Raw genomic sequence first — 25,553 nt, 5'->3', positions numbered from 1 at the left:
GGTCTTTGACAAAGGAGAACTTTTCACATAGGAATTTAAGGAGACGCTGGGCCTATGAATCCCTTCCCTAAGCAGCTGCCTGCTATCCCATCCAATTCCTGACGTTTAGCTCAACCCACTCACCCCACATGGCCAACACTTGCTTTGCAACAGATTTTCTTCTGGTGGCATGTTTTCGTCATGCATTTCTGAAATCACAAACTATAAAAACTGTGGGTTTTTCTCTTTGGGAAAACATTAGGATACCAAAAAGCTCATTTGATTGGAAGTTTCCTTTCTTTCCCACTAAGCCACTTGGGATGGGATACAAACCTTTCAAAAGAATGAAAAGAAAAGACAGGTTTGCAAACATACTTGACAGTGGTGTGGGTTCCTGATTTACTGGCTGGGTGACCCACCTCACTTCAGGCTTTCATTGCTATCCAGCCCCTGTGCCGCATATCGGGTACTGTTAGCTGCTGCTAAGATGAGGTATACTCAAGTCAAAGGTTTCTAGAAAACCCACTTCCCATCCCCCTCCCTGCTCCTTCTGTGGAAAAGCCAAGGAGTTTAGACCCTCATGACAAAGCTGCTCAGAACCCTCGGGTCAGCTGCCACCAGCACAGGCCTGGGCCTCTGCCACCTCAACAGCTCCTGCCTCTTCTGTGCTCAGGCCCTGCATTCTCCCACATGACCACAACCACCCACTGAGACTTGCTTGAGGAGCACACATCTTCTTCCAGGAAACAACACTTCCTTGCACTCCACCACCAACAGGAGGAAAATTCACAGAGAAAGGGAGTCCCAAGAAGAAGACTGGGTGAAAGATACTCTGGAAAAAAATACAAAAACTTCAGAAAACACAGTGATTGCCAGAAACTCAATTAACTAGGTCCCTAGCTCCTCCTCCATGCTCTAGGTTAAGAGAAAATGATGAAACCCAGTGGCTTTAAGAATCCACATATACGTACACTCACTTACATCAAGCTGTCTTGAGGTGACTCTGTCCCAGGAGAAGCAGTGACATCAACATAAAGTATTGAAGGTTAAGGCAGAGGATTCTGTGTGGACCATCTCAGGTTGTTCTTGCTTGGAGGGAAGCACACCCAGAGACCAAGGAACCTGCCTGACACCCTGACACACACTTTACAGATGCACGGGCTCAGAGACAGGTGACAGGTGCACACACACAGAGCTGCGGAAAGAAGGGCACAGGATCTGTGCCTGAAAATTAAAAACCCGGCATTGGCTATCTATTATTCAGTTAATTGTCATTAGGTGCTAACTGCTTCCTCTGACCATCTCCTCTCCTTTTCTTTGGAGAGGTAGAAAGTGCACAAAGGGATACTTTTCCTTCTTTGTGGGGAAGAATAGGGAAGAAAGAGGGGGGGGAGAGGAAGATAGAAATAAGCTGCCTCCTACAGGTGCTCAATGAGCTCATAAATCTCACCCAATCACCTGAAAAAAGGGACCAAGGCTCTATGAGGGAGTAGGTCTACCCACCACAGGAAGACATCCTGTGTATTTAATGTTCCAGGAACCATTCTGAGGTTTAAATGAGATTTGTACCCCTGCTCTTAGGACCCCAGCCATGGGAAAAAAACTCTCCCATGACAAAATAGTACCTTCCCTCAGCTTCCCTAAGAACACTGAACAGCAGATAATCTGACTGACTAGACAGAACCTAGACAAGTTGCGTCCTTGAGCAAGCACCCTAGATCACAGTTTTCTTGGGAACTGATTGTACTTTAGACATGAGCCCTGGGGAAGCAGCAGCAGGAAAAGGAGTCAGAACTTTAACACCAAGCTCATCTGACTGACTCAGATAATCATCCATGAACAGGACCAGGGAGCCCCTGCCTGGACAGAAGTTAACATGCATGCAAGCTGGCCCCGTTAAAGGTCAGCTCAGCTCAGCTCAGCTCAGCTCAGTCCAGTCCAGCCCAGCCCAGCCCAGCCCAGCCCTTCCCTGGCCCCAGAGGAGAAGGGCCTAAGGTTTCTAGGAAATGGCAGTTGTGTTAGACCACTGCACTGTATCTGAATTTTGCCACTTTGTAATTTTAATACAAAAGTTAAGATGATCAAATATCAGGTCTTCCTAGATGGCAGGGTTTCTGATCAACATTTTTTTGCCATTCCAAATTCTTCTTAGTTCCAGAATTGAGGTCCCCATCTCCACCAGGGCTTTTCGCCTTTTATTGTCAAGGAATGAGGGAGGACTCCAAGCAATCTCCACTGGTCCATCTCTCCCTCCACCTTGCTCCAAACTCTGCTTGAAATCCCTGGGCGCTCCACAAAGTTATCAAGAGCAATTCCTGCCTCTTCTTCCAACCTAAATACAATTATACTTTTAAAAGGGGAAAAAACAGCCCAGGGAATCCCCAAAGAGGCCTGCTGCACTCTTCCCTTTGTAATGAAGCTTAATAATGAAATGCCCCGTGCTCCAATTAGTGAGAAATGCTCATTTTCTCCAGCTGAACACCCCCTATAGATATATCTAATTTGTTTCCATGCTTCCATCTCTCTCCTCCATCGAGTTTGCATTTAAAGGTTATGATCTGTTGGTGCCTCCCAGCCAGGCCCTGGCAAGGCAATCTGAGGGAAGCGACAGGGTTTTCTATAACCTTGGAGCCTCAGCCTGACTATCCCTGACACCCCTTCCCTTGATCATCACATCCATACACATAATCTGTCTCCTTCAGGCTCTTTATGAGCTGTCTACAAAATGGAAGAGAAGGGAAAGGAGAAACAACATTTGGAAAAGTTAAGGGAAAAAGAGTAAAAGGGGAAAAGAGGAGGTGGGTATTGCTGTGAGGGCCTATTTCTCAATGAAAGAAATGTTCTTTGCCATGGAGTGACCCAAAGCAGGAGCCACTCCTTTTTGGTGGGCCCCTTGGGGACTCAGGCCCCTCAAAGGCCTTGGAGCTCCAAATTCTTTCCCCTCATCAGGCCTAGTGTGTGACTGGCACCAATTCCCCAGACAGTCTGAAGGGTGCCAACAGCAGCACAGAGGAGTCCCTGTGCTTGGGGAACCTTGGCGGGATGCCTCTCCAGGGCCAACTCATCTCCGTGGCCAGCCCACATCTCTGCCTTCTGATCATATGGAAAGTGAGGACATAGTCCCCTTCTAAAAGCCTGATTCCTAAGATGATAGCCCCACCCCCAGCACCACACCAGATGCCAGGACCATGGCCTGACCATGGGTGTAGGGTGGGCAGGTCTTTACCCACCAACTCCTGACTCAAAAGTACCCCTAGGTTTCCCTCTCCCTGGAAGTAGAGCAGGCCACAATCAGGCTGATGCTCCCAGAGTCCTCCTCTCTTCAAATCATGCATATGCATCTTCTCTCCAGCCAGGCTAGGGGCCCAGAATGGGCAAAGACCCTCTCTCCCAGCTCCTGGCACATGGCTGTACTGCAGCGAGGCAAATGGTAAAGACCAAAGACGCCTAGACATCCACTGGACCATCCCTAGTGGGTCTACCTGTTACGAGGTCCCAGTTCTTCTCCCTGGGGAAAATGCCTCCCATCCTGCCCCTGGTTTCTAGGGACTCTCCCTTAACCACCGGAGATGAGCATTTGAGATTTGCTGATGTTCCCCCCAGACACTTTGCCTCTTTCCTGCCTGATCCTGTTCTCCCCAACCCTCACCAATTGCTGGGTAGTCATCTGCAGCAGACGTGGGCTCTCCCAGCACCCTTCCTGCTTGCCTCCACCTCCCCAGAAGACGACACCCTGCCCTGGCTCCCTGAGACTCACAATCTGTGCTCCTGCCAGACTCAGTCACAAGAGGGGTATAACTCACTTCAAGCTGGCAGCCTTACATGGTGGAACTAACCGCCCCCCTTGGCGGAGATCGGGGAGGGGAAAGCAAGCGTGGGCCTGAGCATCCCGAGGTGCTCTTGTTTTCCAGGCACCCTGTGGTAGTCTGTGACAGACGCACGGATGGGGGAACCCTCTGCCAGCCAGAGTTGGCATCTCACCCTACCTCCCAAATCTGCCACTAGCCTCCAGGGCCGAAGACCCTCCAAGAAGAAAAGGCCCTGCAAGACAAAGACCCGAGGCCCCCCAGCCTGGCCTCCCAGCCCAACACAGGCCCGCATTAAAATCAACACTCCGTGAACACACAAAACTGACAAGGCAGAGGGGGAGCACACATCGGATACAAAGATCGGGCTCTCGGGAGACGCGGCCTGTTGGTCTCCCATGTTAGCTCCAAGTGACTAAGCGCAGGGTGGGAAATAACGCCATTGCGGTGGCCAAAGCTCCCGCCTGGGCTCCAGGTTCGGCAGCCTTTTCACGGGGAAGATGCCTCTGCCTGGAAAAAAATGCAAGCATTGTGTGGGGACCATTAATGCGTGAGCCTCTGCACATTCCTTCAAGAAGCAGGAGCACACGAGTCCCTGAGCCCCCAGCCCTGTGCCCCAGCAATTGTACAGGCTTGGAACACACTGCACATGCCACCTGGTCCTTCCCCCCAGGCCCCCAGCTCTGTGAGCGGTGGGAAGGGGCCCGCCAAACACCCTGGCTTCATTGTGCCCCAGAAAGAGGGGACTAATTACTCGCCTACACTCTGGAGCGCCCAGGGAGAAAATAGAGGCCAGTGGGGTGGAGAGGGTGGGAAATGGGGGTGGAGGGGTTTGAAGAAGGGAGAGAGAAAGCCACAGGATACATTTCAAAGTTTCTCTAGCAATTTGGGGGTGGGGGAAAGAAAGCCTGGTCCTGATGTGAAATCATACAGAGGTCAGGGCTGGGTCTCCCACCCTTGTGAGAAAGTGGTGAATCGGAGACGGTTTATCAAACGATCATTTTTTTCTTTTGAAACTGGGAGGCAGCAGCTTGGACAATTCTGCAGATGTGCTTGATGAGTTAGGGACAAAAATGGCCCTTCTCTGCCCCCCTCCTCCCCTCCTTCCATAAGGGCTCCCATCGGGGGTTGCTTCTCCCTCCACTGCCTCCCGGGCCCTCCCCTCCCTTCTTCAGTGGTCAGCTGAGACCCCCACCCACTGCTTGCTTTTGTACTCTTGGCCTTTGGACATACTGACAGGGGCCTTTATGAGACCCCAATCAAGACCCCCATGTCACAGGTACCTAGTAGAGACACCAGACCTTTTCAAACAAGGGACAACAAGGAAAATCGGCTGGCCCATTGTCTCTCCTCTGTGCTAAGTGAGATGAAAGGGGCCCGCAGCCCCCTCCCCACAGCCCGCCTGCCAATCACCTCTAGTTATTAAGGTCACAATGTGTAAATTCTTTTGACCTGCACCTAATCAAAGATTCACCGGCCCTTTCAAACTCGAATGGGGAGGAGGGGAGAGATTCCCTCCCATAAACCCAGCAAACTCTCCCTCAATAAAATTTCTCTCTCTGATTCCTTCTCTGCTTCCCATCTCCACCCCCTCGCTTCTCCTCACTCCGCCCTCTTCACCACTAGCTTCAAACACAACTGACAAGCCCCGTGGAATTACTACCCTCAAAAACCCAAGGAGGATTTGAAAGTTTCTATTTACTTCTCATTAAAGAAAAAGGTTTTGGACAGGCATAGTTGCCCAAGCAAGCCCAGAACCTGGGCAGTCCCCGTGGCTCTGATGCCAAATCTCTCCAAATGGCAAAGTGGTCGATTGGTTTTTCTCTCTCCTAAATCAGCCTCTCCTGCTTGGCCCAGGACACCATTATACATGGAGGAAAAAACTGGGATGAATGATACTCCTTCACATTGTCACTTAGCATCTCTAGGTTAGTTGCTGACCCTCCAAAACCCAGTTTACATTGAGTGGTTTTGTGAACTGAGGTGAAAAAAATTACCAAGCCCAAAGTAGGCAACCCTGAAGGAAAAAAAAAATAACCATAGGGTAGAACAATAGAGAAACAGGAGCCAGAGGAAAGAACTTGAGAGAAAGCAAAACTTAGGATTTTTGTGTTTGAAAACTACAGAATGCTTAAATCAAGCAAGGAGAATAAAATGCTTGCAAATCTCCATCAATCAATATTAAGCTATGCATTTTTCTCTATCTTATCTGTCACTTAGAACAGGGAGGAGACATAACAAGCAATGTAGTGATAATTTATGTAAATTGCCCCCCAAATCCTCATTTGTGTACCGTCTACTCTTGGGGATGCCTCTCTCTCCCTTTACCTGTCCCTTTCCTTTTTTCTCTCTCTCTCCTTCTCTCTCTGCTCCTACTTTTCCTCCTGCTTCTGTGATGGTACCTTTTGCTCCTTGGTTTCTCCCTGCCCAGCTGTCTTCACCTCTCTCTGAGCTTCCTTTTGGTGCTAATCCCTCATGTTATTTCAACTGCTGTCTCCATGCTGAAGCCTTCCACATCTCAACCCTTCTCTGAGCTCCAGGCCACCACTCCTGGCTGTCTCTGGCCATGGCTACCTGACTGTCCCTTCACTGCCTCAAACGGAACTCAATCTTCTCAAAGCCAGGGCCCCCTTCTGCCATCAGGTCCATAGAGGAACTCATGCAGGTCTCTCCCTTCTCTCCCCCACAAGCAGTCATGACCACCTACAGATTTTTTCCTGTTTCTCCTGAATCCAAGGTTGTCTTCCCACTGTCCTCAGAAATCCAGTCCCTTACTGGTAACAAAGTGTACTCCCGGAAAAGTATTCAAATAGCCTGTGACCCCACCCCCACCCCACCCCCTGGCTCCAAAGTATCTAACACACTTCCATGGTTCCCTATTATTCTCAGGTTAAAGTCAAAGTCTGCTCTTCAAAGCCCTCCAAAACCAGGCCCCAAATCTCCCCTCCAGCCACACTGCCCACTGCTCCTTTACACAACCCCTCCACCCTAGCCAGCCAAACGTGTCTGCTCTGAACCCCCAAACTTACACTGAGCTTCCCCATCCCTTAAAATGTCTTTGCTCATACCACTCCCCTGGCCTCAGGTTCCCTTCTGCAATTTAAATAGAGCCATCTTTTAAGTCCCACTTCAAATTCCATGTCACCCAGGAGGCTCTCCTGATTTAACAAAAAGGCTACTGCTTTCCTCTGATTTCCTTCTGATAACCTTAACAGTTGATGGCACTCACACTGCATGTCTGAGTACATGCATTATTTTCCCAACTGGATTATAAGCCCCTGGATGGTAAAAACTGTCTCTTGTGCTTCATATTCCCCATGCACCCTTGCACACGGCAGTATTCTTGATACATTCATAAGGTGGGCACTCAGAGATATGCATTACGTAGAAAAATACTTCTAAGTTTACACTGCCTTTTGAAAAAAATTCCAGTATTTTAACATTTCTGGGACTTCCCTGGTGGCACAGTGGTTAAGAATCCGCCTGCCAACACAGGGGACATGGGTTCAAGCCCTGGTCGGGGAGGATCCCACGTGCCGAGAAGCAACTAAGCCCATGCACTACAACTACTGACTCTAAGCTCTAGAGCCCACAAGCCACAACTACTGAGCCTGTGTACCACAGCCACTGAAGCCTAGAAGCCTGTGCTCTACAAGAGAAGCTACCACAATAAGAAGCCCGTGCACTGCAATGAAATGTAGCCCCTACTCACCACAAATAAATACACAAATAAATAACTGCAGCCAATAAGTACATTTAAAAAAAAAAAAAACCTTATATCTTCTCCCACAAAAGGTTCCAAGTATGAAATCACGTTTAATGCTGCAAAAGTAAATGTAAGGAAGGACCTCTTCAGGGTGATGGAACTATTCTAAACTAAACTGTGGTGACAGTTGCACAACTCTGTAAATTTGCCAAAACTCATGGAATTGTACCCTTAAAAATGGGTGAACTTGGACTTCCTAGGTGGCGCAGTGGTAAAGAATCTGCCTGCCAATGCAGGGGACATTGGTTCGAGCCCTGCCCTGGGAAGATTCCACATGCCATGGAGTAACTAAGCCTGTGCGCCACAAAAAAAAAAAAAAAAAAAAAAGGGTGAACTTTACGGTATGTAAATTATACTTCAATAAAACTTTAAAATAAAAAATAAAGGTCCATGCATCCTTAATTTAAATAACTGTATAAGGGAAAAAGGAAGTATTCTCTCTATAGTTACCTGATATTGAAATAGACATTTAAATGTAATTTATGTTTCTTCTATTAATAAAAATAGGCTCATTATTAAAAAAAAAACAAATACAAAAAAGTAAAAAGAAAGTTAATGTCAGCAGAAATCTACCACATAAGAAATAACTGAAAAGATAGTCAAATACCTATCATACTGCTTTGTGACCTTTTTCATTCAACACTATATTATGACATCTATGGGGGTCAATTAATATGTTCATCTATATGATCCTTTTAATGGCTATATAGTATTCTATTGGGTCAATATCCCATAAAATATTTAATCAGACTTCTATTAATGGATATTTATGTGTTCTTAATATGTCTTTTTTAAAAATTATTATTTATTTAGTTATTTATTTATTTTATTTATTTATTGGCTGTGCTGCGTCTTCATTGCTGCACACGGGCTTTCTCTAGTTGCTGCAAGTGGGACTACTCTTCATTGTTGCGCAGGCTCCTTATTGTAGTGGCTTCTCTTGTTGTGGAGCATGGGCCCCAGGCGCGTGGGCTTCAATAGTTGCGGCACATGGACTCAATAGTTGTGGCTCACGGGCTCTAGAGCACAGGCTCAATAGTTGTGGCGCACGGGCTTAGTTGCTCCGTGGCATGTGGAATATTCCCAGAGCAGGGCTCAAACCCGTGCCCCTGCATTGGCAGGCGGATTCTTTACCACTGCGCCACCTAGGAAGTCCTGTAAGTCTTTATGTATACATCTTGTATACTTATCTGATTATTGCCTTAGGATAAATTTCTAGAAGTAGAATTTATGTACCAAAAGGTTTCTACATTTTTATTTTGATACCCACTGCCAAATTAATATAATTTTAAAGCTAACTTTTCCTCTCCTTATTCCTAGACCTGCCATTACCAGCCTGCAAAGAAGGATTTTCCTGGCCACAAACCTCTAACAAGTGAAGAATCCTCTGAATAATCTTTATTTCTTGTGTTAATTTTTTGTTTTTATTTTCAACCACAGCTTATCCTGGATACTAGTGAGACTCAAACTGGCTGGGAAAACAGAGTGCTTCAAACATATTAACCCGTGTGTCCCTCTCTCTCTGCCAAATGTTACAAATCTCACCTTCATGCCCAGCTGACCCTTCTCTTGGGTCATTTACCATGGGACCCCACTCCAATCACTCACTTGGTCTTCTCTCATTCAGGCCCAGGAGGAAAAAGGCCTAGGCTTGGCCAAGACAACTAATGCTACCACTGCAAGAAAGCAGAAAATAACAGGAGAAAGAGAAGCGTTCTGCAAGAGTAGAGCCCTCAGGAGAAAGGGAGACAGTGGGTCACATGCTCTGAGCTAGGCCCTCTCTGCAGCCCCTGAAGGCCTCGATGCAGTGGGTTCAGGGTGAGGAGCATGTGCTGAGCGGCAGCTGAGTAAATCTGGACAGCCTCCTATATGGAAATTGTGCTCCTGAGACTCCACAGAGTTTTGATCAGGCACCACAAGACTGAGTCAGGTCAAGACTCAATCTAATCTCTCTCAAAACTCCCCAATCAATGAAGAAAGGAGGGACGGACACTTATGGTGGCCTCAAGCAGAAAAGGGTCCATTTCACTTCACCTTGCGCATCTCGGCTTTTCCTTCCCTCTCTGTTCAGCCAGCACCTGTCACGTGTGCAGCAAGCCACACACAAAGGAGGAGAAGCAACCCACACAGTTGCACAATGGCCTTTACTACTGGCGAATATTTATACTTGGAAAGCACATCCTCCACACTGCCTTCTGGCCTTTGTGTCTTCCTATCTAGCTCAGCTCCTAGAAAGAAGCCAGTACGAAGCTTCACACCTGACCACTTGCTATGCCAGCACAATGAAAGTGATACCCATCCTCTGCCTATCCCCACCTTCACCACCACCAAAGCATCCAGAAGGAACACAGACATAAGTGTCTCCAGCCTGAAGCCAAAAGCCACACCTCTCTAGGTTTGGCAGATGAAGCATGGAAAATCAAGAGAAGAACAAGGCCTGGTGACCCCACCTTCTGCTTCACCAAGCCTACGCACAGTATTAAGAGGATCAGAGAAAGCAGAAGATGAAGGGCCTTGGCTTTAATGCCTTCTCAAAGCAGGCAAGCTCCTGCCTTCGGGTGCTATGCTCTTTAGTCCCCAGGACTGGTGTGCACATTGTCTGAAGTGCACCAACTTTAGATAGGGCTGCTGTTTCCAGCCTGCTGCAGAAATCAAAATATTACACCATGACCACCATGGCCACTGTTCGAGAAGCTGGATTATGGCTTTGCTGTAGGAAGGTACAGAGGAGGAGACAGCAGTGCAAGCTGAGCAGGGCTAGAGGCAAGTCTGAACACAATAACACAGAAAATGTGTGTGTGTGTGTGTTGAGGGGAGGGAATCACAACAAAATATGATTTATAGTTATTTTAATCTCCTAAAAGTTTCTCTCAATACTTGAAATTCTCTTTTGCAAATTAAGGCCCTGCTGAAGATTTTGGATGTTATCACATCCCAACTGGCACCCCACCTGCCCCTCCTATACTTTTTTGTGCCCCATTCATGTTTTAAATTTGCATTGCAAACTATGAAAAAGGAAAGCTTCCGCAGAAAGCAATTTCCTGGGCCAGCAGCTCTTGGACTAATATTCCCTTTGCAATTACCAGGGCTTCTGCATGGTGTACTCCCCTCTCTCCTCCCCTCCACTCCTCCCTCCCTTGCCAGGACCTTCTGCCTGAGCCAAGCCTACAGACAGTGTCACAAACTACCTCCTATGAAAATTCCCTGGCCAGAGAGAGGAGCGAGAACCAGCTGGGAAAAGGGACAAGGATCTTGGGTAGTCAGTTTAATACAGCACCCCAGAGGCATAGGGGTTTTGTCTGTAGTACAAGGCTTGTAACTTACACAAAAGAGGAAATAAAACCCCTGCCCCCAAAGTTCACAACTTAAAACTCCAAAAAAATCGTGTTCGAGAAACTGCTAGAGAGGCACAAGGATTAGCAGATGTCCACTCCACACAACTGAGATCTCTGGGTATTAGTGTGAAGGAAGAGCCAAATATATTTGTTAGCTTACTGAGGTATAAATGCATCCTTCATTGTCATTCTATGTAGAAACTCTAGTCAGCCCAGAAAAACTCAGAATCAACACAGACCTTTTTGAATCATAGAATCTTTTCGTTTTGTTTTGTTTTGGGTTTTTTATTTATTTTTTTGCCTGCTCTGTGCAGCATACGGGATCTTAGTTCCCTGACCAGGGATTGAACCCGAGCCCCCTGCAGTGGAAGCGCAGTGTCCTAACCACTGGACAACCAGGGAATTCCATGAATCATAGAATATTTATAGCCAGTTTTCCATACCAATGGTGTCAACATATTTCACTACTAGTGGTATACAAGGATATCCATTCTCTTCCTTGATGGTGTGAGGAAAATGTTCCAGGTCTTGGGTCCCAGGCTCCTAAACCCCAAAAGGAACTATTATAATAATGAAACTCATGACACTCATGGATGCCGAGAAACTGTCATGAACAGCAGAATTCCTGTTCTTGGGTCTTAAGCCCATGACCAAGGAGAGCCACATGTGACTGTCCTGAACTGAGAGGAGAATACAACTGACTCTGTGCAGTGCCACCTGGAGGTCCCAGGGACCAGGACTCTGGTAGATGGAAAGGTGGTGGGGAGGAGAAGACATCATGTCAAAAAATTTGGTTTGAAATGAAAAGGAAAACAAGGAACTTAACTCTTGACTCCAAACTGATGTACTGAAATCTGCCTCAAATGGCCTGAGAGCCACTAAATTACAGGAGGATGGGGTGATCCTACCCCCCCAATATACAAAAACACATTATTCTACTAATCCAGCCGTGGTTCCATCATTGCCTTTTTCACTTGGGCCCAGTACAAAGCAACCCCGCCCCCCCGCCCCATCTACTTACAAGAGTGAGCTCCACTGGCACAAAAAACTAAAAGCACAGATATTTCATGAAGATCCCTCCTTTCACTTATCTGAGTGTTACAGCTAACAGGTGGGGAAATCTTAAATATACGAGTGTTATCATGACAAGACCAGTGGAACGGATCAGTGCCATAAGTCAGACAGGGCTAGAAGTTTCCGCCCCACCATCAGGTTCCTCTTTAGCCTTGACAGATCAAACTCAAGCCGAAGCAGGCTACAGAGATCAGTTCAGTCTCCAAGCCAAAGGTCTTCACAGTGAGGGACCAAAGCTGCCCTGGCTGGGCCTCTGCCGGCCCGTGTCCCAGATTAATCACCACCAGGAGGGGCTTGGACACCAGGCTGCAATCTGAGCCCAGCAGCACCTGCACAGGGGTCACCCCAGCACCTCCCTCACTCCCTCGGGCAAGACTCCAGGGCATGAGGGTGTCCACCTGTTGAGTATGCTACCTGGAACAGGCGGCCCAGATGCTTAGCCATCTTCAATCCCGCAGATAAGTCACAGGCAGTTTGAGTTAGTGCAGGAAGGAGGAAAGATATGGAGACTCAAGGAGTAAAGTCAGGGCTCCAAGAGAAAGAAAATTCTCAGCCTCTGAACAGAGAAAAAGGCCTCAATGCCCCTTTCACCACTGTCTAGAGAGAAAATCTAGCTCAAGACCATCAGTGGGTGAACTAAGCCCTCAGAGGTTATGAACTAATGAGATGCTCCATGAGTGTTTGGGACACATTCTCATCATCTACAGATCAACAGGATGCTGATGGGAAGGAGGGAGACCACAGCAAGGATTTCTTTTCAGAACATCCCCAAATGCTGCCGATATGCCTGTCTGAAGGAAATTTAGACATAAATTCATTCTGTGAGAGTACAGGAGAGCTCCCTCTGAATGCCAAGACCCTGGAGAACAGGTTCCTCAAATGATCTAAATCAGTAAGCTATTTCAAACATGTGTACACATAGAGCTAGCAAATGCATGTGGCGTGTGTACACGTCTATTCATGCCAGAATGCACTTCTTTGGACCAATGGACCCTATTTTATTATAAATTCTTCTCAGATGGCAATTTCTTTTATATTGTTGCTTCTCTAAGTCTACCAGAGTAGGAGAAAGTATTCTTGAGACTCAAAAAAAAAATCACAAGACGGAAGATAAGCATGAAGACCTATACCCCAGGTGCTGACTTGTGATATAAGGAGAAACCACGCGGATGGATGAAACTTTTCCACCTGCCTCATGCCCCAGGCAAGGAAGGGTGGGAGGCGTCCAAGTCACATTGAAGTGTGTGTCCCTTGAAAGAGCAGAGAAAAGCACAGGTCAGATAAGAGGAGAAAGAGCTCCTACACAGCGCCTTCATTTGAGGAGGAACACCCACATCCTGACTGTTACACCTTGTACCTCCAGAGCTCCATCTCCAGGAATTCCCTTTGAACTCCCAGCTGCAACCCAGAGTTAGGATAGAGCAGTGGCTACAATTACACACTTGCTTGGAAAAGGGGTGGGGGGGGGATGCTGCATGTGACAGGCCATGAAAGGTCCCTGCCTATAAAACAGACTGGAAAACAAACCCTTAATTTAAATGTTAATGAAAGTGCTGTGGAGACATCAGAGGCTTCCCGGCTGCTCAGAGAATAGCTACACCAGCCACAGAATTTATGGCTCCCCTTCACCCTCCTGCCTCCCTCTCTGCCTCATCACCCACTGAAGTTTAAAGAGTAAAAGAAAAAAAAATAAACCCCAACTAATTTTAACATTAACTCCATGCTTCCACCTTGGGATGTGATTGCTAAATTATCTGTCGGCAGAACACTGATCAAAGGTGGAAAAACACAGGCACATTGCACACACAAGCCAGAAAAGTCAGCCGCAGCTAAGGCAGGAAAATTACCCTTCTCTATTCCTGATGCGGAAAGGGTAGGAGAAATAGCGGTGCAGGTAGGGACTGGAGCTGGGAGGTGCAGGCAGCAGGAAGAGGAGGAAGACTCTGATCCCTCCCACATGTTCTGTTCCCCATCTGAGAATTTAGCATACCGTATTTGCTAAGTTCAACTGGTCTGTCTCCCCACCAGACTATGCTGTCTAGTTCTCTGTTGTTCCCCCAGGGTCTAGCACATTGTAAAGCTTAAGAAGTACCTGGAGAGAGAAAAGTGATCGGGATGGGAGGAGAGATACAGGAACAAAGAGGAAGAAAGAATTCAAACACTGAGACTGGGGGATAGAAATATATCTGTGTAGCAGGGGCAGGGTCTCCATGCATGGACTCTGTATCCACAGCATCCCGCCTTCCGCAGCAGCCTCTGCTTCTAGTTCTGGTGTTTCATTTTAGTCAGTTCTTCGCAACTGAGCCAATCTTCCTGGCCAGGGAAGGAGTTGCTCCCACAAATGGGGTCTGGGCCAGCCAGGGCTGGTTGGGTTGCTGGTCTCAGGCCAGCAGCTCAGTACATGAGCCTCCCTGTGCCCAACATGCCCTGGGTAGTGGCAGAAATCCAGGGTCTTGAGGAAGTGAAACCCACCCCTGTGGCATTTCGTGCTTGCTACTGATGGCTATGTCTGCAGGAGAGGCTTGGCTTAGCACCAGCAAAGAATTCTAGGGTGGCGGGCACTGCCCTGAGATTCAGCAGGACCGGACTCCGATGCAGTTGTGTCCCTGTACTGACTGCTTTCCAATCAGGTCACTTTAGGCTGGACCAGTGGGCCCACCTAGCATCATGCAGCGCTTCCTTCTTTCTCCAGGCATCAGGCAGCCTCTTGCAGCCATGCCAGCCTCTGGCCCCTCCACGCTGTCTTTGTGCCTCTGAGTCTCTCATCTAGGGCCACCACACACAGGAGACTCCCTCTAGTGTGGTCTTCAGCCTGGTGAAGGGGGACACCGAGCCACTCCTTGCCTAGAGAAGGTGTCCTTTCCCTAGACAAGCCCCTGACCCTGGGGAGGGAGAAGAGACAGCTCTTGATAGCTGTGGACCAAAGCATCGGGATGACCAGCTACAATGTGAAGCACGACAAAGTCATCCATCAGAGTCTTTCTTCAGGTTATCAAAGTTAGAGATCCCCTTCAGGACCCAGCTCTTTATCACCAACTAGAGAAAGCAAAACTCAGAGGCACAACATTTACTTTTGATTTGTCTTCCCCTAAAAGCAGTGAGTGAGTTAGAAAGCCCAGGGCCAGAGGGTTGCTGAACCACTGGGAACCAAAAGAATCTAAACTGAAAGTTGGCTGCCTCTTGTTTCCAATCTTTCAAACCTCTCTGTCAGAGAAAACTCCAGATGCAATTACCTTTCACTAAAGAAGGGCGTATTTCAACAGGCTGGTGAATGTGTCTACCACACACACAACACACAGTAAACCCTGTAGCCACTGGGAACAAACACCCGCTCTCCCCAGAAATCCACCCCCTAACCAAACAGTACACAGTGATTGCTTTCCTTCCAGACTCTCCCTCACCTCTGGGAGAAATGAAGCAAGAAGGGGCAGCTCCTTCACCAAAACCCTCCAGAGGCCACAACTCACTTTACAAATTTCAATCGGTACATTTCATGCAGACTTGGACTAATCCCCCCCAAAACAAACAGGCCACCACAGTGAGCAAAGTTACACAAAATTATATTGTATATTTAATAACACAGCTAAATCAAGTTTCTACACCTATACCACTCATATGTTTCCCTAATGACAGAAACAAGAGAGAAGGGATTAAAACCCAAGTGTCCTGGGAAGCCTTCCTGACCACACTCACTCACATGATAGCAAGTGTTGTTCGGAGATGGGGAAAGGATTCTGCCGAGCACCTCCTTTTTCTTGGAGGGCAATAAATATGGTGTCTGCAGAGGAAGGAGGAGGTTGTGGGCTCCCCTCTCTTCCCCTCCCAGGCAAACAGGGCAACGGCGCTCCAGACTCATTTCACCACCAAGGCCCCCCCAGCCAGCTTGGAAGGGCCCTGCAAACTGAAGATCTATGTGCACTGGCACTCCTTGGACGGCGTGAGCATTCACAGCTGCACGAATGAGCCCAGGCCCTGACTACACACTGCCTTCTTCCCCTCCCCCTCCCTATCTCAACTCTGGCCTGCAGAAAGACAAAATGTTCCCAGGTCCCCACAGAGCCTTTCAAGGGCCACAGCTACTGTCTAAGATTCTGGTGGATGAAGGCAATGCAGTGACCCAGAGGCCTGCCTCGTGGCCCCCCCTCAGCACCACAGCATGTGGCAATAGGCTAGAGACCTGAGCCTCTTCTACCCCATCCCACATGTGCCCTTCCCTGGGCCTCAATTTCTCTATCTGTCAGGAGAGGGAATGACCCTTTCCTCAACCAGAGACAGACTAGTTTCAGGCACGTAGTGTCGTCTAGCAACCATTACAGTTGTGCCCCATCCTCCCCCACCCCGAATAAGATCCTCGGGAGAGCTACCCCACAGCAAGTGTTCAGTCAGTACACAGGAAGCACAGAGGAAAGGGAATGAGAAAAAAACAGATGGAAAGTAGAAGGGATGAAACCAAGTCTTCATTTCCTTACTCAGTATTTGCTAACTTTATTGAGCTAGAAATAATCCCTCAATGACAATGAAAGGTATTACACACTTCAAAAACTCTGCTCTTCTGTGATACTCATGGCAAAGCGCTTAGAACTCTATGTGACCTCAGGAGATTGTATCCTGAGACCAGCTTGGACCCACAATTACACCCAGACATGTGTGCTTCCACCTCCGGCATCTCACTTCTGTTCCATCTCAACCTGTCCTTCTTTCACTCATCAAACAGCTCCAGGCTGGGCCTCCTTTACAGAATGAGGGCTGAATCTATAAGTCATAAATCCTAAAAACAGAGTTATTAGTGTTGGGGCAAGAAGATGGCTTGGAGGGCACGTAGGAGGGAGAGGTCCTTGCCTGCCACCTTCCCAAGGAGCCTACTGGTTTTCCTTCCCCGCTTCTTGAGGACCTAAACATGGCTCTAAGCACAGGACTGGTATTAAATATCATCCTCCGAGAGTGCTTACAAATCAAAAACTCAAGGTCAAGGAAGGAAGGAGAGGTGACACTTGGACACAGGACAGAATACCTGCTTTCTCCCAGTCATGAACACCTCAAATTCAGCCTAGGGCTCAAGGTTTCATGTTTCATACTATGTTTCTAAGTACACACATATGAAAAGGAGGCAGATAAGTCCCAGCATGGAAGATAAACAGGATGAATAGCTCTGACAAATTATTTTAAATAGAAGAAAGACACTGAGATGTGTTGGGTCTCCCAACTGTCCAGGTTCCCTGGAGCACAGCTGCCGCCCACCTGCTCTCATGTTCCTCATAAGGGGTTCACGGCCACATCACATTAGTGACACTGATGACCACACTCAACAGGAGAGGTAGCAGGGAGGGGAACAGAAGTCAGCCATGCAGGGCAGGAGCACCACAGGGGAAAGGAGAGGAAAGAGATTCCTGCTGAGTCCCCACCTCTAGAAGACTGAAAAAGAGCAGTGTAACTCCAGGAGGGCCAGGAGAAGCCCTGGGGAAGGGAGTAAACATGAGAGCAGCTAAGCCACTAAACAAACGCTTTACTAGGTAGGAGAGGTTCTTGCCGACACAAGATTCTAGCCCTTTTAGCTTTACAAAGTATTTTCATATTCATTATTTCAGATCATCTTCACAATAACCTAGTAAGGACTCTGAAAGAAATGGTATTCATATGCAACAGATGAGGAAACTGTGGCTCCAAGGACTAACCCGAGGCCACCCTGCTGGTTGGTGGCAAAGCAGAACTCCAGTTTCCCAGAACAGACCCTACAGCTAGGAGGCAGTGTCTTCCCAGACTGGGAAAACGGATGAGTTTACTGAAAGTTTCAAATTCATTGACACAGTAAGGAAAAATGGATTTAATGATAAAATGAAAAGATCCCTATCCCAATATATTTTGGGAGTAAGAGAAAAAGAGGCAGAGAGAACACCAACATATACTCTGGTCCTTTAGTGTAATGACAGAATCCCAAATGCAAACTATTTTTTTAAAACAGTCCAAGACACCATTTGTGGACTTGGGGAAAAGGTCATCTCAAATAACTGTGGGTCAGGAGCTAAACAGCCAGCCATCAGTGAGTGGAAGATTCGTCCCAGGGGCAAGAAAATACGCCAAGGAGACTCTTAAGGAGAATGTGAAGAAAATATGAGACCTAGGCTTTCAACAAAGATGGGGCATATCAAGGACTTAGCAGAGGGTCTGGCATAGAACATATGACTAAAAAATGTTAGCTGCTGGTAGCAGTAGTAATTATAGAGCAGTGCTAGTAATATTAGGAAGCTAGGTTCTTCTTCAAAGCCAGCTTCCAAGTTGTGGGCAAAAAATCCACAAGGTCAGTTTACTGTGATCTAAACTGCTTCTTAGTGATGAAGGCAGACACTATCCTCAGCCTCTTTTATTGACATCATCTTCAATAGCTTCCACACTCTATTCTGTTACCAGGTAGCCTAACATATTCCAGAGGAGGTGGCTGGAGTAGAGGAATATGAGGATGGGGATGCTGGAAGAGCCTGTACGTGTCTTAAGCCTAATTCCATGTGCAGGAAGCACAAGGACCATCTCCAGCCTGAAAAGCATCCTTGCACCACTGACCTCACCCCAGCCCACCTCAGTCTCCTGAAGCCAGCAGGAGTCCTCAGGTAACGACAGAGATGCAGTCACCAGCCCACCTCCCACTCTTACACATATCCATCCCATAGACACCCAAGCTTGGCTAGCTGGCTTTAAAGGGGGTAGCGTTAGGAAGAAACTGAGGAGGGGCCAGAGCTCAATGGCTCCATTTTCCACCCTCTGCTCCCACACACTTAGGCCTCTCTACTCCCTGCTGGTCTTCGCTTCCCTTCTTCCTAGGATTGCTAGAATGATTTGTTCTGAACAGCGACAGGTTTATAGGTTAGCTGACACCTCCGCTCTGTGGAATTTTAATTAACTTCTCCCATCGTCAATATGCTAAGGAACGGGGTCTCCATTCTCTGAGGTCAGCAATGTGTTTCAGGTCCTGCTATATCAGCCGTCAAATTGAAGAATTAATGACGTGGCTAATCGGCTCTAATTCTTTAAGAAGGGAAAACCTGAAAGAGAGTGTGGAAGGGGCAGGAGGAGGGGTGCAGACTCCTTGGGGTGAGAAGAAAAAGGCTGAAGGGGGCTGAGCAAAGAGGGGGGCCAACTCTCATAAAACAAGTGACTGACTTAAACCCAGTGTTGGAGGGTGGCAGCCCTACAGCTTTCCCATTGATCATTTGGTGGGGAGTGTGGGGTGAAGGAAGCGGGAGAAGATACTAGGTAAACAACCTGACGGAGTAGGTGCAGAGAGGGTGTCTATGCACCCTGCTGGGGGGAAGAGAGGCCTGTCTCAGTTCCAGAGAGCCTAGAAAGCAGAAGTCAGGAAGCAAAGCTCACTCGGTCACAGGTAAAACTAGAGAAACACCAGTCAGGCCAAAGGGTAGGATAAAGCCACCATCGAAATTGGCACTTCTGCTGCAATTGTCAACAAATCTACTCCACATCCATGACTTTGCATGAGGGCCAACTGGACATGGGCCCCAAGCCTCTCCTCATGATGCCCACCTGACACTGTAAAATAAAAGCATTATTACACGGGACAAAACCGTACCCCAAAATATCTCCCTTACCTGAGCAATGGGCTGATAGCAATGGACCAGACTCGGTCTTCAGTCTGGATGGTGTGTAAGCACTGCCCCAGCCGGCCTGAGGCCAAAGGCCATACCTGGAAACAGGAGAGGAGATGCTCTCGTTGGTGTTGCCTGGGATCAGGATGAGGGTTGGAAAGGTGCACCAGATGGAGTCACTGTCCCTACGGGGGTGGGGAAATGGAGAATCCTTTCCATCCTGTACATACAGAGCTCTGGGTAGCAGCAGAGGGAACTCTCCAGCTTCTGCCTTGCCTAGCACCCAGATAGACGCTGGCTCCCAGTCCTAACCACCCTTTCACTTCCACCTGAGAGCCCTTACGCAGCAGCTAATTTTATACCAGGGAATCAGAAGTTCCACGTTCCTCAGCTGAGACCTGACTGAGGTGCGTGGGCAGGTGAGGCTTCCCTCTCTCAGTGACCTCCCGTGTTTGTGGACTTTCCTCTTCCTACCTCTCACCAAGATTCTGCTTTGAGGAGGTAGGGAGAAGGAGGAAGATCAAGCCCAGGATGAGAGGACAGAGATAGAATTAGAGTAGAATTAGAGAGAGAGGAGTAAAAAGAAAGATCCAAGGGAAGGAAAAATGGAAGAAGAGGACTTCAAAGTGGGAAGGTGGTGTGTTGTTGTTTGTTTGTTGATAATGCCCAGAATCCAGCGCTATTCATGTCAGCAGGGAATTTAGCACCTAGTGTCACCAAAAGTAGCAGAAAAGCTTAACTCCTTTAAGCCTCCATATCTCCTACAGGTTAAAAATATTGCTTGGAGCACATTATCTGGTCCCTATCAGTCAGGAATGTACATTAGCAGCCACTCTGGGCTTAACTCTAATCAACACTCACAGAGCCCTCTCAGCGGTCAGTGCATTTAGAAATCTCCCATTAAGCACAAGGCCCCCTCACCTCACCCCTCCCCAGATGACACACACACGGGACTAAGCCTCTAACCAAACAGAGAGGACACCTCAAATGTACAGGGCTGTCCCCAGACAGCCAAGGAGGGATCCCGAGGAGGCCAGATGGATCCATGACCTCTCAAGGTCCCTGCAGTGCTATAAGGGGAACATACAAGTCAGTCAGGACCTTAGATGGAAGAACTTTCAGGAAACATTCCTTGAGTTTAAGGGGTAGGTGATGGAGCGGGGGTGGTCCTGACTTCTTAGGATCATATGATATCTCTTCTCTATAAAAGGAGAAAGTGTTTCTTCGATTTTGTGTGTCTATGACAGGGGGAGAAGTGTGTGAGTTACTTTTCCCAATAGAAAAGAAAATAAATTTAACAAGAAGATCCTGAATGAGGAAGGGCAGAAAACAAAGGTAAATACCACAACTTTCCTGGAACGCCAGGATTCTGGCTCACTCTTCCAGATCACATCACTTTGGTAGTAACTAGATGTATCTATCGTCCTCTTTCAGACAGCCTCAGCTTGGAAGAGAAGTTTGCCTTTTCCCTGACGCAAACTACCTAGGAGGCAGGTTCTTGTTTGGGGTGGCTGGGGAGACACCAAAGACTCTGATTACAAAACCTATGGGGACAGCCCTAGGCCTGAATGGGCTGGTGGATCCCTAGGCTGTGAAAACCACAGAACAAGATTCCTGGTCAACAAGAGTGGCTCCAGAAGCAGGCTGCCAATTTCCCAAGAAGCAGGCTGCCAATTTCCCAAGCATGATCTGGGGAAAGCGGCCCTCCTAACCTGCGCCAGCAGCACACCATCCACCAAAACATGAACACGCAGATCACGTCTTAACCCTCAGGGGTCAAATCTAAAACAGACCCAACCCTGGAGAAGATATAACTCAGTGGGAGTGGGCATTTAGACATTCTTTTAAAAAACAGTTGGCAATATGTATCCAGACCCTTAAAATGACCAAAGCCTTCAACTTGGTAATTCTATTGCTGAGACTCTATCCTAAGAAAATAATCCTAAAACAAAGAAAAACCTAAATGCTAAAAATATTCCCTGCAGCCTGCAGTAGCAGAAAGAGCACATGTGGGCTTTAGAATTAGACAAATCTGGGTTTGAACCCTAGTTGCTACTTATTTATCTCTGACGTTAGGGATATTTCATAACTTCTTAGCCTCAGCTTCTTCATGTATAAAATGGTAAATAATGCCTATCGTTCAGGGTTGCAGTGTGGAAATATGAAGATAAGTGTAAAGCACCCAGCATAGTAGCACAGTATTTGGCAGGCATTAGGCATCAATAATGGTGGTTCTTATCACTACAGGAAAAAAACAGATACAAACATCTACCAATAGGAAAAATAGTAACTAAATTATAAGTCCATTGTGAAGCCATTAAAGATGACACAAATAATTTGCAACAATAATGGAAAACCTTATAAAATAAAGTAGACAGCAGGGTAAATTGGGTATATAAGATATTATGAATGCAAATCAAAACTACATGAGATATCACCTCACACGGGTCAGAATGGCCATGATCAAAAAATCTAAAAACAATAAATGCTGGAGAGGGTGTGGAAAAAAGGGAAGCCTCCTACACTGTTGGTGGGAATGTAAATTGGTACAGCCACTATGGAGAACAGTATGGAGGTTCCTTAAAAAACTAAAAATAGAACTACCATATGATCCAGCAATCTCACTCCTGGGCATATATCCACAGAAAATCATAATTTGAAAAGATACATGTACCCCACTGTTCAATGTAGCACTATTTACAATAGCCAGGACATGGAGGCAACCTAAATATCCACTGATGGAGGAATAAAGAAGATGTGGTACATATATGCAGTGGCACATTACTCAGCCATAAAAAAGAATGAAATAATGCCATTGGCAGCAACATGGATGGACCTAGAGATTGTCATACTGAGTGAAGTAAGTCAGATAGAGAAAGACAAATATCATACGATATTGCTTGTATGTGGAATCTAAAAATCTGGTACAAATGAACCTATTTATAAAACAGAAAGAGTCACAGATATAGAAAACAAACTTATGGTTACCAAGGGGGAAGGTGGGGGAGGAATAAATTAAGAGACTGGGATTGACACACACACACTACTACAAATAAAATAGATCACTTACAAGAACCTGCTGTAGAGCACAGGGAACTCTACTCAATACTCTGTAATGACCTATATGGGAACAGAATCTAAAAAAGAGTGGATGTATGTATATGTATAACTGATTCACTTCGCTGTACAGCAGAAACTAACACAACGTTGTAAGTCAACGATACTCCAATAAAAATTAATTTAAAATATAGATATACTATGCCCATAATTATGTGGGGAAAAATTACCCTAAAGTATAAAATGAGAAAATGAATAAATGTAAACTGCTTATTATTAGCACAGTGCCTGGTTACATTCTATGTTATTATAAAACCAAAAAAGCAAAAGTATGCACTGAAAAATACCTAAAAGAAGAAAAAAAAAAACTAGTTCAAATGTTCCCTCCTTCATAAAATCTCCCCTTCCAAGTAAGATGAGATCTCTCCTCCCTCCAACTTTCTGGCCCTTTCCCTAGAGCCTTACAACTTCATAGTCCTGGCCACTTCCAACCAACTTCATAGCTAGCGCAGGCAGTCTCAGCTCCCCTTAAGGAAATGCTGTATCTTCTTCCCCTTTCAAGCCTTGCATACAGTAGGCACTTATCAGAATGAATGAAAGAATAAAGAAAAAGGAAAAAAATGAAGGAATGATCAGACCTGGCCCAGGCCCAGCAAGAATATAAGCTACCATCCTATCACATCTCAGGATGGGGCCAGCCTCACCAAAGCCTAGAGAGGCAATCCAAGCTAAGTCACAGTAAATCTGAAACTAGGGTTGGGGGCAGGGGAAGGAAGCTCTCCGGACAGTCCCTAGCTCAGAAGTCTTGCAAAGAAAATGTTTTGCTTCCCTTCAGCCCAATAAATCTCTTTCCTGAAACATAGTCCATTTTGGGGAACTCCCGAAAAATAGGCTATAGATGTTTACAGACAAACATGACTAACTTCTTATATAGGCTCAGGTATTAGAAACCTGTAGAAGCAGCTGGAGAAGTACAGATGCCACCAAAAAGAAATGGAGAGTCAGTTTTAAGAGACTAACTGTGGGTTATGTGAAAATGGTCCAGGAAGATGAAGGCGGCTAAGACAACAATAGAAGGAGGGAACAGAAGCAGCATCCAGAAAGCCAGGAAAGATGAACTGGCCTGGAGGTCACTGGGAAGCCCCAAAACAGCTGACTAGCTGCCTGGGGTTGAAGAACCAGGGGGGAGAATTCTGTCACTGACTAGAAAGAAATCCTCAAAAGGAGTAGGATGTACTGCAGCGACAATTTTAGAATTAGAAAGTACCAATTTCAATGCTTAAAACCTCTAAACCACTAAATAGTTGTACTTAAAACATGAAACTAACCCAATATCCCAAATAAAATTGTCAGTTTTCAACTGTGAGCAGTCTATACCCCTGAATTGCTACCTGTGGTCATAAAGCTTAGTTGTATACTGCTCTGGGTGTCAGACAGACCATGGTTAGAAATGGATAGAAGAAAGAGATGTCACTGAAGCCTTCACAGGGAAGCTTGAAGCCATGACAAGAAAATGTTAGAATGAGATGAGACTATCTAGGTCACATATGCACAAAAGTTTTCTGGGCAAATTGACTTTTGAGCAGTATAGCAAGTTAAGGCTGGTCTCTTTGCAAGGAATGTACAAAGACAGGGACCAATCAGAAACCTGAAGTAGGTATGGGGTGGGGTATTCGGAAGCAGGAGATAGGAAATTCAGCTTCCATGTCGGTTCAAAAGATTTCCTGGGGTGGGGTGAACTGGGAGATTGGGATTGACATATATACACTACTATGTATAAAACAGATAACTAATGAGAACCTACTGTATAGCACAGGGAACTCTACTCAGTGCTGTATGGTGACCTACATGGGAAGGAAATCCAAAAAAGAGGAGATATATTTATACGTATAGCTGATTCACTCTGCTGTACAGCAGAAACTAACACAACATTGTAAAGCGACTATACTCCAAAAAAAATTAATTTAAAAACAAACAAAAAAAACCACCTTGATTTTAGACTTCTGGCCTCCAGAACTGTGAGGTAATAAATTTCTGTTGTTTTAAATTTTTAAAAAAAGGGCTTCCTAGGTGGCGCAGTGGTTAAGAATCCGCCTGCCAATGCAGGGGACACGGGTTCAAGCCCTGCTCCAGGAAGATCCCACATGCCGCGGAGCAACTAAGCCCGTGTGCCAAGAAAAAAAAAAAAAGATTTTCTGAATTTTTCTCAGGCTCCCGTGCTGATGCATACATCTCTCTGACAGAATACAGTGTAAGAAAAAAATTATCAAAGGGAGGAGAAACTTCCATAAATAGAAAGGAACATATTTAGTCCTTTTTACATAAATTAGCAGCATTTTTAAATGAAGGTGTAATCACTGAAGGGAACATGGAGTTAGAAAAGTTAGGAGAGATTGCAACTTCTCTGTCCTGAGTCCTCTCCCTATGTGTCTGAGAGCCCCACTTGCTGACATGGACAAGCATTTTGCTCCTGTTAGCACTGTGGAATCTCCAGATGCTGGGAAACAAGCAAGAACCAATCGAGCTTCCTGCACCATCAACTGAATTGTCAGCAAAGTTCCCACAGCAGCCCCAAAAGACCAGGTATGTGTGGGCCCTGGCAAGGGCTACTGGACACAGGGATAGAGAAAGTTCTTCTCTGTCTCATGGGTGGAAGCCTATTTGACCCAGACGTGGAGGAGCTGAGTCCACAAAACAGGGGTTACGCTACTTATTAGTCTCATTCTTTTGGGCCTTGACAGATGTCTGACTTCAGACCGGGCAAGTTGGCAAAGATGCAACAAACAATGCCCTCCTCTCGTCGTCTTTCCACTGCTTTCTGACCACATCACTCTCCAGAGAAGCAGTAAAAACACATTCTAATTATCAGTCCAATTGCTTATAAACAAGGTGGTAAAAAATTAACCTTCTCAACAGAGAGTGAGCAGAAGGAGGGAGATTTTAA

General features: G+C 46.5%; 1 protein-coding gene across 4 annotated transcripts in view; it reads right to left on the bottom strand.

The window, feature by feature from the left end:
* FBXW4 (F-box and WD repeat domain containing 4) overlaps positions 1-25,553 on the bottom strand; it is an 80,429-nt gene that overhangs the window by 33,220 nt on the left and 21,656 nt on the right. For all 4 annotated transcript variants that reach the window (XM_057735952.1, XM_057735949.1, XM_057735950.1 and 1 more), the window contains exon 5: positions 19,556-19,650. In XM_057735952.1, the coding sequence (XP_057591935.1) occupies positions 19,556-19,650 (95 nt within the window). The remainder of the gene's footprint in view (positions 1-19,555; positions 19,651-25,553) is intronic.

Source organism: Hippopotamus amphibius, chromosome 5, assembly GCF_030028045.1.
Source record: "Hippopotamus amphibius kiboko isolate mHipAmp2 chromosome 5, mHipAmp2.hap2, whole genome shotgun sequence".
NCBI classification, from domain to species: Eukaryota; Metazoa; Chordata; class Mammalia; order Artiodactyla; family Hippopotamidae; genus Hippopotamus; species Hippopotamus amphibius.
This window is presented reverse-complemented; position numbering and strand designations above follow the sequence as displayed.